Raw genomic sequence first — 13,578 nt, 5'->3', positions numbered from 1 at the left:
AAAAACAACAAAAAAAGAGGAAAAAGAAGAAAAGAAGAAAAAAACTATAACTTAATGATTACATTTTGAACTTAAAATCGACATGGGTTTTGAAAGTAAATCCAACATTTACATTTTGTTTTACTTACAGAACTTATGATGTATTGTAATAAAATTGGAGGTTGAAACATGGTCCATTGGACCTCAAAGGCCAAAAGATATCTTTATTCCTGGAATAGAATATATATATATTATACTAAGGTAGACTTACCTGAACAATGCAATCGACAATCAACCTTCGGATTGATTCACTCCGGCTATTTCGCATTAGCACAACAAACGGTTTTAAGATATCATTTTGGAATGTAAAATTGGCAAGTTCCGCACGCTCCAGGTATTTCATGCCAAGTTGTCTTAGAGAATCTATAGCGTACATTGCAATCTTTTCATCATGATGGCTCCCAGCAGAAATAAAATGAATAGCAAGGACAGACCATATTCTTGCCCATACCTGGAAATACAAATATTTTTTAATCATTCAAAAGTGAAAAATAGAGGTAACCTTGACATCCATAGAAAGAGCCTACAGATATTTCACAGGCTAAATGGAAAAGAAACCACAAAGACAGTATGGTAGCTAAGCTGGTTAAAAAACGGGATAAATTTTTTTAAGCTTAAAAGACTTCAATATAATACACAACATCGACATATATAATATACAAACACATACATATTATTAAATTACTTTAATAAACCAAAGCAAACCATACAAGCCCAGTATATCTCACCCGAAGGTGGGGTCTGTGGGTTAAGAATTAAGATGTATGCAGACGACCTCTACCCCATAGTGTAGAGCGGCTGTTTGAATGGATGAAGTGATTACCATGCGTATACGAGCCATATTGTAATAACTGATCTCCACAAGCTTTTGTAAGCTATAAACACGGGCTGGATTTTGCTTCAATTCTTCGGCTGAGACATTACATAGAGCAGTAAAAAATTCCACCACTGACTCACTAGGGAGTTTAACACTATTTACAAAAACTTGTTCAGATGGTTTCCCAGCCAATTCCCGGAGGGATTGAAGAACCGCATCCTTAGAGATCTGGTTAGATCCATGCATGACCGTAGCAGCCATAGCAGGAGTAGATATGGTATACTCTAGACGAGAGGTGCACTCCAAAACTGCATTCCAAGTGTCTTGAAGCGCATCAGGCTCCGAGTCACTTATATCCAGCAGAGTCCGTAATGCTTCAACATTCTTACTACGCATATCTTTCGGTGCATGTAGGAAAGTGAATCTGCAACAGGCATAAAAGATAATATTGTGGGAATGCATCAAGACTGTCATCTATATAATTATGTCTAATTAATTTAGGAAGTAAAAAAATTCATTTATCAAAAATTACATATGAATGAAAGGGATGAACTTACCTCCCTCCATCCCATGAAAATTGAAATGTTTGACTTGGCACATAGTCTTAAGGAAATTGCTTGATTATTTGTCAAATAACTAAAATACCCTTCAATAAAGCCATACTAGAGGAATCTTTTGGTCTCAAATCAATACCATTGATTTATTTGTAATAATTATAATGAGAAACTTACAAAAAATAAATCTTAGCAATGTCCATCAAATATTCTAGCAAAATATTGCAATTTTTATTGGAGTGAGAAGAATAGTGAAAGGAGGGACCAAGAACATGCTATAAAAATATTGGAATTACCTGATCAGTGATGTCAAAAATGCATAGCGCATGGTATCCATCCCAAGCACATGTGTAATGTGAATTCCTGCTTTGAAACCTTCCATACAGAGAAAAACTCTAGGTTTATTCTCCCTTTCCTCCATGCTTACTGCAAATGTAGCAAGCAGCGGCCAACCTACAGCTTCGACCATTGGTCTTATGAGCTCAATCTGATGTGATGTATAAAATGTACCCCTTTTCGCTCCTTGGTTCCTAAAAATTGCTTGCGTTTGTTTGATAATAGCTTCACTCTCAGATTGTGTGTCGGTTTGATTTTTCTGTTTCGGGAGAGCCAAATTAAGAATACCAATAATGCCAGCTTCTGGCTTTTTGCTGCTTTTCCCCATACCTGCAGTGTCATCCTTCATTTTTATCTCTTCTTGAACAATAGAATCATAGATTTCCTCCAAAAGTTCTGTTGGTGCACATTCTTCCGGATCATTTGTGGCATTCATTCTCACAAACTCGGCCTTGGTCATTTTAGGCCACACCATTGGATTATGAGCATCAGTGTTTAACATTATAACTGCATATGCAAGAACATAAGCGGTGTCTGCATTCTTGAAAAGACCTGGATTATCTGCACAGTAACTGCAAAGACAGCAAACCATACAAGAAACACTTATAGCTAGATATACGAAAGGGGGCCTGCTTGATGATAGTTCTGATAGAAGTTCAAAGAAAATGATCTTATGGAAAATATTTTACAGTCAAATTTAACCATATAACTGACTACTGGTAACATCTTTTTCATGGGTGTCAAGGAGTACGAGGAATGATAACTTGTACAAAAGAAAATGTAAAAAAAGACGCTTACCGCTCTGCAAATTTTTCCATTATACGGTCTATCTTCTGTGCTTCACCAGGAAGCCGAAAACCTCTAAGAAATTCACGGATTGCAGTATGAAATTTCATTCCAGAGAAATGCATAGAATCAACATAAGCATGCATTACAGCAAGAGGAAACTCTTCATGTTGACCCAAGTAATCACCGATCATAGCCTGAAAGTTCGGACACAAAATGGTGATGAAAAGCTAATTCTGCATGGACCTTAAATTGTTCTATATGAAAAACTGTACCTTGTCCAAGCTGGGTGTATTCCTGAGAAAATGAGCAACTGAAACTGGTGTATTCTCCACCAAACTATTTGTTTTCAAAAATTCAATTCCCTTTACAGGATGACGGTTGAACTGCAGTTCATTGATAATTGAAATCACTTCCTCATAAAGCTCAATTACACTACAAAACACCAATCTATATGCAGTTTGAACTTTGAGAAGTCCACCATGTTACAGTCATGCAGACTAGCGATAATTAATTACACACTTGTTTCTTGCAAACTCATCGTTTTAGATGATAACAGTGGAAATATGTAGCTAAAATATATTACTCCCTTGTTCCCAAAGAAGTACACATTTTGTTTATGCAGTCAAAATTCATATGTTGGAAATAGAAAAGGTTAAGACGGGTATGATAATGAATTTAATACAAACATTTCCAAACTGGTAATATCATTAGAAAGCTTACTGTAGTATCCAATTTCACTTCCATTGAAATTCTGGGGTATTTGAATCAGTTTTTAAGTAGAAAAGAAGTTCCTTGAGCTCAGAAGTGAAACCGTTTATCTCTTTCTTGGCATAGAGGGAGTATCAAGTACCTCAGATATTGCAGCTTCCATGGTAGATTTATGAGCTTTAACTTTCTCAAAGTTATTTGCCAAGTCACTCCTGCCTTGAGACTCTGCAGCTGAAGACTCTTCCTCAATAGATTTTTGGTCTTTACTCTGCTTTGACTCTCTCCGCACCTTCTCCCAATCAACTAGTGATTTCAACACACTCACGAGGCACTAAAAGATATAGGACAAAACGTAACACATCTATACATGAAACATCATTTGATCCCGTAGAAAGAGAAAGCAAAAAATTAAATTTTCACAAGGATATACAAACCTGAAGTGATGAGCCTTTGATTGATCCAATTTGAGTAGCATTAACTGAGTTTGGATCCACACTTTGAGTCCCTTGGGCGATTCTCGATAGAGTTGTCACCTAAATGTGAAGACAAGATAACAAGAATCATATACATATTCAAACACTAAGAAAACATGCTAAACTCATGGGTGTTGCTGATAAATTACCATTCTTTCAAACGAATTTGGAGCATCAAGATCACAATCATAGTTCACGTAGAGATCAACGAGCATCTGTGGATCCTTGCAAACTTTCTCCAGCATCCTGTGAGATTTTTTCGTGAGTATAGAAGTATAATGAAATACAACTAGATGTATCTACAATCTATGTGTAGGCATGAACCTACAAGCCTTATAAGTCCCATTTCATTTAGTAAATTGTTAGAGGTTGATAATGTCTGTTCAAGGTAAATCAAATTGTCTTTGCAGAGAAGGGTCATAATTTTCAGAAAATCTGAGAGAGGTATGATACCATGAAAACAAGCCTTGAAACCAAATATGAAGCATAGGTTGAGAAAAAAAATCATACCGAAGAACACTTAATTTGAGGTTGAGTGGGTATTCTGAGCCATCCAAAGATCTCAAAACGATCAGCGGAAAGAAGATGCCAATTTCAACCTGAAAATGAAATTTAAGCATATTTGATTGCATTACCGTGACATGAATATAGCACGTTCATAGAAAAAGAATATGAAGGTTTGCCATCGAAACTTTGTGGGTACCTTAAGGCTTTCTCTAAAACGCAACAGTAGCACGGCAAAAATCCCTGTTGCATACTGCCAAGATGGGTAAAAAAAGTATATTGTAAATAGAGACATGTATTATAAAAAATAAGCAAGAGAATTTCCTGATGAATCAAAGAAGAAACAAAAATACTTTAATGAAAGCATCCAACTTACCTGAAAGATCGCTGGAGATTGTGACACTGATGCGCGTAATAACACATATGATAGGTAAGCTTTCACGGAGTCGATGATATTGAGGCTCTTAGTAAAGGAGTGACTAACCCCCTCCAACAACCCCTGCAAAATCCATCTCTTAGACTATGTTTAAGACATCCGTCCACATTAACTTATAAAGAGAAAAAAAGGGCAAATAAATTATGAGTCTGACATCAATCTTTTAAATGATTGCAATATCAGAACAAATAGGATCAAGGATCCAATTAAAAGAATCTAGCAGTAAAAGCATATGTTATCATTGCTGGAATTAACCTGTAGGAGTTCGAGAGACAGAATACGTGTTTTTGTAGTAACTTCATCATTATCTTCCTTCATACCCATCTGCAATAACCTAAATTAAACCAAAATATCCCAGAAACTTTGTAGCCAAAAGTCTACAAGAAGCACATACGAGAAAATGTGAACCTTGCAGAGGGTGCGAAAAAGGAGCAAAGCATCACGTTGTTCAATGCTCATGCTCTCTTGGTCAATCCCACTTAAGAATAAAATAGAAGTCAAAGTATCAGCATTGACATAACTCATACAAGTGAAATAATAATTTCTATGCATATATATACCGTGTGGTCCTTCCACCGTCTTCAAGTTGCACAGCCTTGTCAAGAACTGCCTCCAGGCCCTGTAAAACAAAAGGCATAACATCTTATCTTGACTGATATCACACGGCAAATGACCCAAAAATATCGGAATCAGAGGAAGCATAAAAAGCATGAACTTGATTTAACAACACATGGTTTAAAAGAATGAGCATCTGAGCACCTTTATGTCAGTCCCACCAGCAAGATTATGCAGCTCCTGCAAAGATGCAAGAGGAGTGTCGTTCACCTCACCAGGAGTTATCTTTTGACCATTCTCCTCACCTAAAGAACTTTCTTCAACCTTCGGGGATGAACCACTTCTTTTATGTGAAGACATCTGAATTGCAAGGGAGACAAAAATTAAAATTTAGAGTAGAGTACTAGAGTATGCTGCTTTCTTCTTGTGGTAGAACAACAAAAACAACAATGAACATAGAGTTCTGATTACAAACCAGATATGTTTCCATTCGCCTGAATACTATGCTGATCATTTGAGTTAGCATAGCCTTGGATGTAGCTTGGTTGATAGGACTTTTACTAAGTATTCACAAGAGATATCAGTTAATTCACTTTGCCAAAAGTGAAACGAACTCTGAATAAATACTAAAAGTTACCTATTAAGAGCAATGTTGTAACACACTCTTATTACCCCCAGTAATGCTTCCCCATGAACTGCATATAAGAAAGTGAATACAAATAAGAGAACCCAACTATCTATTGAGTATTACCAAGTGTCTTAGTTGCACGAAGATGTTTTCCTATTGTGAGTACTAACTATTCTTTTGTAAACACTAGATATTTAACGTGAAGAAAATTGTTCAGGTTTTCTTTTCCATGGGTGAAATAATGTTAGTAATGCAATAAGTCAGCCAAGTTGTGAATTGATGTGGGAAAAGGAGCTCCCAAGTCCCCAGTAAATATTTTATCAAATGATTTCTAGATATTATCCTTTGGGCGGTAGGAGATAATAATAGGAAAAAGCAGATAATGTTTAATACACACACATATACCCCTATACCATGTAATCTGTCCATCCTTTGTAACAATTCCTTATGCTAGCCACATTCCTCTTGCATGGTGCCAGTATTTCACAACATAATGAGAAAAAGAAAAAATATCCCTTCGAATGTTTAGATTACCTCGAAACTTGGTGGATGCGACAGCAGTAAGTAGCACTTTCAGCACTTGAAGAGTTGTACTGCATGAATGTCCTCAGAACTTATCATTAAAATGACATTCTTGGAGAAAAATCATGCGTCAAAAGAAAGGAATAAAGATAAATTTTGACGAACAAATTACCTATCCGGTGATGAATTATCCACACAACTGCATACCATATTCAGAATCTCTGTAAATAGAGGAACATTTTTACCATTTTCTAGACCAGGATCACCCTCCAGATGATCATACGCAATGAGTTTCTGCACTTAGAAATTCTTTACGTGAATAACTTTACAAACATATTTCTTTTTAAAGCACATTAAACAGAACCTTCACAAATCTTTGTGCAAAACATAAATGGGCTGGAAAATGTGAAACACTTGAACTGTTGTAGCGTAAAACAAAGGATGCTAACATATCTACTGCATTCTGAATTTTTGTTAGTCTGGCTAGGGGTTGGCTTCTGTTCCTTCCCCTTTCGTTGGGGTTGTTTTATATGCTTCTCCCACTCCTAGGTGTTAGTATAAGAGTTTTTGTTGCAGGGATTCCACCTTTATAATCAATGATATGGTGAAGCCTGCCTTTGAAAAAGCTAGAACCGAACAAAATTTACATACATGAAGGCAATCCAATGCAAGCTCAAGGACTTTGGGATTCTTGGTCTCAAATGCAAGCCGAAGTGGATTAAGGACAAGCTCTGACTCAGCTCCTTCCAAAGTATGCCCAGCACTAGCCAAGGTCGTCTTGACATTTCCACCTGATGCTGCCTGAGCACCAGCAATTTCTGCCTCCTCGGTATCATGTGAAGCTGAAGGTGTTGCATCTGCCTCCACTTCAGTTCTTGCAGTTCCATCATCGGGATCAGGCACACTGCAACAACATATGATTTGTAGAATGAACCAATGGTAATTAAATAACTGTTAAGATATGTGCCCTCTCAGATAATAGGACCTAATCTAAAGCGAAGATTATTGATTTGCAGCATCAAAGTTTATCTAAAGTCACAGTATTTATTAAAATCCCACCATTCTGAGAAAATACAAATACTCTTTGCAATAGTCTTAGGCTAAAAATGTATACTACTACACAGAAACCAAACCAAATGAACCCAGCAAATCTCACAGAGTAGGGTCTGGGAAGGGTGGTATGTAGGCAGACCTTTCCTCTACCCCCCAAGGAGTAGAGAGAATGCTTACATGAAGGCCCGCGGCTAGATATACTACTACATATCTTAATTGGAAAATTTGTATAAATGGCCTCTAGCATACCCTTTCTAGTTTGTACTAAACTGGCAATAGCGTAAAAACCTGCTCAATTTTCCAAAAAACAATTTGAGGAGCCATTCCAACCTATTAAACATGTACGTATTCATGCATTCTAAGTGTTTTAAGTAATTGACAAAGGCTTTTTGCTTTCTATATATTTAGCCACAAGCCAACTTGTCTCCAAAAGTTATAAAACCATCAAATGCTCTAATGTAAAAGTAAAAACGCGATTATACTTCTACAGTAGTTGTGGGATTCATTACCAAAAAACCTTTCCCCTTCTCCATCTAATCTGTCATTCTCTCTCTCCCTCCATGTTTCTATCCGACTATTTCTGTCTATCAATGAATTAGAGAGCAAATGTATAGTGGTACAATAAAATTTAGAAGTCATATTAGTGTATATGTTATATCATTACACCTAATCTGTGGAACGTGGGGAAATTTTTTCTAAATCGGCTAATCTATGGAATTGTGGAAGAAATCACAAATCACTTGTCCAATTTCCTCATGATCTAATTATATTATGTCATCTCAAAATAGTTATATTTCATATATTAAAATGACTATTGCATGTCTGCTTAATCCCCTCTTAGAAGGTTAAAAACTAGAAGGTCAACTGACCACTTAGCTTCGCATAACGTTTTGTAGAGCATCGTCAACAACCTAGCTCCACTTGATGCTATCTAGAACATTACTCTAGAGTTTATAAAGAGTAAAGCTTAAACAAATATATCTTGCGGTCAAGCTAATAAATCCTTTAAGGTTTTCTAATATGCTTTGTTTGTCCTGGACTAAATAAGCCAAGTGACTTCAATATGTCCTGAAATAGAGGAGCTAAATGAGTTCTCAACCTTTCAAAAAACACTTACATTCTTGGTTTTGGGTTGTTTCTTAATAAATGAGACTCTTATCAAAAGACTAATATTTCAATCATATTTAACAATTTCATATTTGTTGATTATTGTTCAACTTTCTTGAATCGTGTATCTTATTGTCCTGGATCACTTTTTGCCATTTAATTGAACTTGGCTTATCACACTCTATCCAATAGAGCTCAAAGTTTTAAAAGTTCTATTCAAACACAATGTTTGAAGTTTCTAGATATGACATATGTTGTGAACCCTCAGAAAGAGAACATGCAAACATTAGATCCACAACATTGAAAGTTTGAAACCTCACAACAACGCTAGATGTCCTGCAGTTTTATGTTTGTATAAGAGCTCCATTTTTTGGGAAGGAAGGAGTAGATCATAAACCCCAACTCATGATAAACATAAATATTCTTTTTCAAATTTTTAATATGTCACTTGATCTTGGTACCATCAGGTTTTGTGGAGAGGTGCATCTTTTTTGCTTCTTAATTTTTAACCATATGTTGGTTTTTTCTACATTTCACTTCCTCTTTGCTGATAAATCGCTGGTAAGCTTCTCTGTTACTCTTTTCAGCGGCATATTCCAATTTAATCTAAAATTTGGAGTCTTCAATATCATAATTCATGACACAAGCATGTATATATACACGGACATACAATGAAGTAAAACTGGGTTAGCAAGCAAGAAAGAGAAGCAAAGAGAGAGGGAGAGATAGAGAGAGAGAGAGAGAGAAAGGATCAGAAGCAAGCAATTGCAGCAAAATATGGGCAACCAAAAAGATGCAAATAATAATGGGTCTATGCATCCACTTATGACTGTATAGGGTAAGCACCTTTTATCTCCTCCATCTGAAGCTGTCACTTTGTTGGCATCACTTGATGTCACCTCTTTACTGATCTCTTTTGAATTTTCTGAAAATGCAAGGGGAACCGGAAATTAATATATGACGAAATCAACAAAAATATAAAGAAACCCAAGCATGAAAGAGCATCAATATCAACTAGTTTACAAAGATTATGGAAATAACAATTATGGACAGCCTCTAAATCTAAACGCCAACAAGGCACGGACTCCTGTGCTTTTCATGCTGGCTTGTTGCATATTGCATGAAAAGTTCGAGGTGCGCTGTATTGGGTACAGCAGTGATGTTACTAACTTAATCTATCTTAAATATTAAGATTTACTTCTTAGAATGACTACAACACCCATGGAAGTGTGATGACTTTACTGCATGTCAGAAAGGAGCACATAAACTTGATGATTAAAATCTCCCTTTGCATCACCGAACATTGCACATCATTCCATTGACTTTTGAGTGTTCCAGTCTCTTGTATGTCTAAGTTTCTTTTTCAACCGTCTAGAAACTGGTTTCAAGTTAGAACTTTAAATAATGTAATTTAATGTAAACGACTATATCTCTCTCTGGAGAGACATTTAGATCATGTAAAATGGTTTTGCAGAAAAAATGAAAGATTGTAGATTAGAGTCAAGAGGTTTATTCAGATCAAAATCCCAACTACAATATGAAAGGCGAATCACGGTGATTATGTAAAAACGGTTTCGAGACGATCTTTCAAATCTAATAACAGCTGGACTTTGGGCACTTTAGATGATTATTACTAGACTACTCAACCTATCATTTCAATATAAACCAGCAGCACGAGGAATTGTGTATTGCTCCTATCCAAATGCCCAAAACAGAAATAGTATAGAGCCTGATATGAACTATAGAAAGCGGTTACAACAGATAAGTTGCTAGGATGATAATTTTCTTGTCTTATCCATTTTCTGTCTGGGTTTCTTTGTGTAATAGGAGCCAAGCCTTTCTTTTTTGAATGTATTATTGAAATTCACAAGATATAATAAGAATCCCAGCAGCAATCATGTATGTAAGAAAACTTTTGACCCAAACAAATACTGCATTTGGTTTTTTCAGTTCTTGAAACTATTATTGTGAGCATGTGATATTGATCCCAACAAAGTCCGTCAACCATCACAATAATACAGTGGAAAAAGAATAAGTTCCAACTTATCATTATTTTTCTTACAACCTGAACATACACTTGTCTGAAACACTTGAAACAATAGTACAGACCTTACATTTTACCAATACATATCAATACAGCTGTATTGAACATGTGCTACTCATATCAAGGTCCTTTGACTTATTTAGTTATCCTATCGATCTACTTAAACTGCTGACTCCTATCAAAGTGCTTCTTTCTCCCACTATCGAAAGTGCAAGCCATTACAAACCAATACTTTAATTGTCGGAGACGGCATACTCAAGAACCAAATTATTGAAGTTTCTAACCAACTACATACGAGTAAAAGTAAAAATTCAAAGCAAGTTCTGATGGCATATAGAGAACAAAATGAGTTAGACTTTGATTTTTATGTCAAACAAGTTACCTTCCAACCCCCAAACTAATGTGGATTAAAAACCTTATCTGTAACAATATGAAAACTATTCATCCTTGTAACAAAATCACCAAATAGAACAATATTGATGTCAAGTTAGTACACAAAAAGTAAAACAATGTTGATGCCAAATGAACAATATGTCTACTGTGCCAGGAAATTATGTTTTTGCCACACCTTCACTCTCTCATTTAAGATTGATCTAATTTTCTACTTGTACAAATATAGGAAATCCAGTCTGCTAGTACTCTATGCATTAAAAGTGATACTTTGTTGCCTACCCAGCGAGTTCAATCCCCAACAATACACCCCTTGCATCAGAGAAATACTAGGTCCGTATCAAAATTCAAGCGTGGATCCCTTTATTCTCGAAATCGATGCAGACATTGGTAATTGATAGAGGCATGTAATTGACTCGACCACCAACAAACTGTCGAAGTTCTTATGAATTATAGAAATAGAAAGACGCATTAAAATCAAATTTAAGATCTGGGTATTCGAAAGAAATCAGAGAGATCAAACAACAAACCTAAATAAGAATGGATTGCGGTCTGAAGAGAAGTATACTTCTTTCCAGAAGACTCTTTGAGCATTGATTCAAATGCTCGAGTAATAAAACCTCCAGCAGCACCTCCGGCCATCTTCGATTTACAATCTTTCTGATGAAATACTTCCAATTGACGGTCGATCTTTTTGCTCTGATCGCCAGAGATCTTGGTTTGAGTTGGAATAAAAGAGCAATGAGTTGAGTTCACTTGTGAGATGAGATCAAGCTCTGGCGCTCTGAGATCTCTAGTTGTCTATGGTGGATCACGTATTCAAGTTTTATTGAAGACGAAGGAACCACCAATTAACAAAAAGAATAAAGAAATAGAAAACCCCCAAAGTTGTGGGTTTAAGACTTTTATTCGAGATAAGAGATTCATTCTTTCCGATTTGAGTTCATAAGTTTTAAGATATTTGATTAATAACAGGTCTACGAATCCGTTTACCAAATATTTATCTGTGTAACTGATTACCAAGTAACATTACCTTACTGTATGAATATAGCAAAGACCAAGAATTTTACATAATAAGAACGAGACAAGGACCAAGAGTCCTACCTAGTAAGTGAGGACGACGACTCGGTAACCGCATACCGTGGTAAGAATCTTACCCGGTAAGAGCAAGACAAGAACCAAGAGTCCTACCCGGTAAGTGAGAACGACGACTCTTACTACGGTAAGTGCTTACCAGGTAAACTGTTGCATACGATGTTGTTTTGATGGATTAAAATATTATCAAATGTTTGTATTTGATTGATGGATTTTGGTGTCAAACGGAACACAATAAAAACATATCGTTACAAAACTAAAAAATTATCAATCGATCCTTATTTGATATAATTTTAATACTGTATTTGTTTTAATGGTCGCCATGGATCATCCTAACACCACCATCTGATGAATAGTTTGTGTTTCTCTTAGAAGTCGTTTACCAAACACTTATCTTATCAGATGAGTATGGTAAGAACAAAAATAATTGCTTGATAAGTGAGAATGGTAAGTCTTAATCGATCAGTGTTTATGGGTAAAAGACACTTACCAACAATGTTACTATGTCATTTAAAATCTTAGTCTGTAAGTGAGTGAAGATGGTGACTTTTTACCTGATAAACACTTACTCGCTTAACATATGGTAATTGGTAAAAGGCCACTAAGACATACTACATTTGTAATAAGGACTACCATGGTCCGTTTTTTTGTGGATTGTGTCGTTGCCTTGTTCACGACCATAATCAAGGATCCTCTTATCCTACGTACGACCATGATAAGGATTTTCGTGCTCTTTACGACGGGTGTTTTGTGAGAATGATTTTGATTTTTTAGAGTTGGGTATTTCGACCGAGCATTGCGGACGAGGCTCTAACATCAACAATCCAAACCGAATCGTGGCAGTCGACCCTATCGGCTCTTTTTAGTTGAACCAAATAAAGATCAGGTTTTATTACCAGATAAAACATGTATCAAGTAAAAAATGTACACAGTCATACCATAATTTAGATAGGACTGGATTTTTTTTTTCCCTAAATTGTCATCTCTTTCTCCTAGTTCAACTTTCAAAAATATTTTTCGAACACATTTTTCAAGTATTATGTTTTACAAAAATATAATTACATTCATGGAGAACTGCTTTCGGTCCCCTAAACTGACATCTCTTCATCTGCCAATAACTCTTGATGTAAAAATACAATGCATTTAACCATAAGGGGTGGTGCCTGATTGGTTTGAGCTTGGCTCCAAATGTCAAAGTACCAGAAGGTCTCAGGTTCAAATCCAAAGAGAAATAAAAATCCCCTTGTGGCCATGGAGGTTCAAATGCGATGACTCCGGGCTATCTGCAAAGCAAGTGATCGCCCTGAGATTAGTCGACTTGCATAGCAGGTTGGATATCCAGGTTAATCAAAAAAAAAATACAATGCATATTTTTTATTTTCTTTTGAAAGCATTTTATAATGATAGATGATAGCAAGTATATATGCCCGTAGATGTGGGCATTGTGTCATTACAGTGACAGTGCAAGTACATATTGCTCAATATGTTCATCTTCAAATAATATAATGATATAGTACCAATTTCGTAC

General features: G+C 35.9%; 1 protein-coding gene across 1 annotated transcript in view; it reads right to left on the bottom strand.

Annotated features, from left to right (window-relative positions):
- Nucleotides 1-11,778, bottom strand: part of LOC112522360 (brefeldin A-inhibited guanine nucleotide-exchange protein 5-like) — a 20,439-nt gene extending 8,661 nt beyond the window's left edge. Inside the window, exons 1-22 of the mRNA XM_025131448.1 lie at nucleotides 11,486-11,778; nucleotides 9,368-9,446; nucleotides 7,013-7,265; nucleotides 6,534-6,655; nucleotides 6,374-6,432; nucleotides 5,849-5,906; nucleotides 5,687-5,771; nucleotides 5,416-5,571; nucleotides 5,217-5,275; nucleotides 5,065-5,134; nucleotides 4,912-4,980; nucleotides 4,597-4,719; nucleotides 4,420-4,473; nucleotides 4,227-4,315; nucleotides 3,866-3,962; nucleotides 3,678-3,776; nucleotides 3,386-3,574; nucleotides 2,808-2,918; nucleotides 2,545-2,729; nucleotides 1,707-2,318; nucleotides 863-1,280; nucleotides 251-490 (exon numbers count right to left, since the gene is read on the bottom strand). Of these exons, the coding sequence (XP_024987216.1) occupies nucleotides 251-490; nucleotides 863-1,280; nucleotides 1,707-2,318; nucleotides 2,545-2,729; nucleotides 2,808-2,918; nucleotides 3,386-3,574; nucleotides 3,678-3,776; nucleotides 3,866-3,962; nucleotides 4,227-4,315; nucleotides 4,420-4,473; nucleotides 4,597-4,719; nucleotides 4,912-4,980; nucleotides 5,065-5,134; nucleotides 5,217-5,275; nucleotides 5,416-5,571; nucleotides 5,687-5,771; nucleotides 5,849-5,906; nucleotides 6,374-6,432; nucleotides 6,534-6,655; nucleotides 7,013-7,265; nucleotides 9,368-9,446; nucleotides 11,486-11,597 (3,339 nt within the window). The 5' untranslated portion in view covers nucleotides 11,598-11,778. The remainder of the gene's footprint in view (nucleotides 1-250; nucleotides 491-862; nucleotides 1,281-1,706; nucleotides 2,319-2,544; nucleotides 2,730-2,807; nucleotides 2,919-3,385; nucleotides 3,575-3,677; nucleotides 3,777-3,865; nucleotides 3,963-4,226; nucleotides 4,316-4,419; nucleotides 4,474-4,596; nucleotides 4,720-4,911; nucleotides 4,981-5,064; nucleotides 5,135-5,216; nucleotides 5,276-5,415; nucleotides 5,572-5,686; nucleotides 5,772-5,848; nucleotides 5,907-6,373; nucleotides 6,433-6,533; nucleotides 6,656-7,012; nucleotides 7,266-9,367; nucleotides 9,447-11,485) is intronic.
- Nucleotides 11,779-13,578: the final 1,800 nt, after the last annotated feature.

The sequence above is a fragment of the Cynara cardunculus genome (genome assembly GCF_001531365.2).
Source record: "Cynara cardunculus var. scolymus isolate 2C chromosome LG 12, CcrdV1, whole genome shotgun sequence".
Taxonomy (NCBI): Eukaryota; Viridiplantae; Streptophyta; class Magnoliopsida; order Asterales; family Asteraceae; genus Cynara; species Cynara cardunculus.
This window is presented reverse-complemented; position numbering and strand designations above follow the sequence as displayed.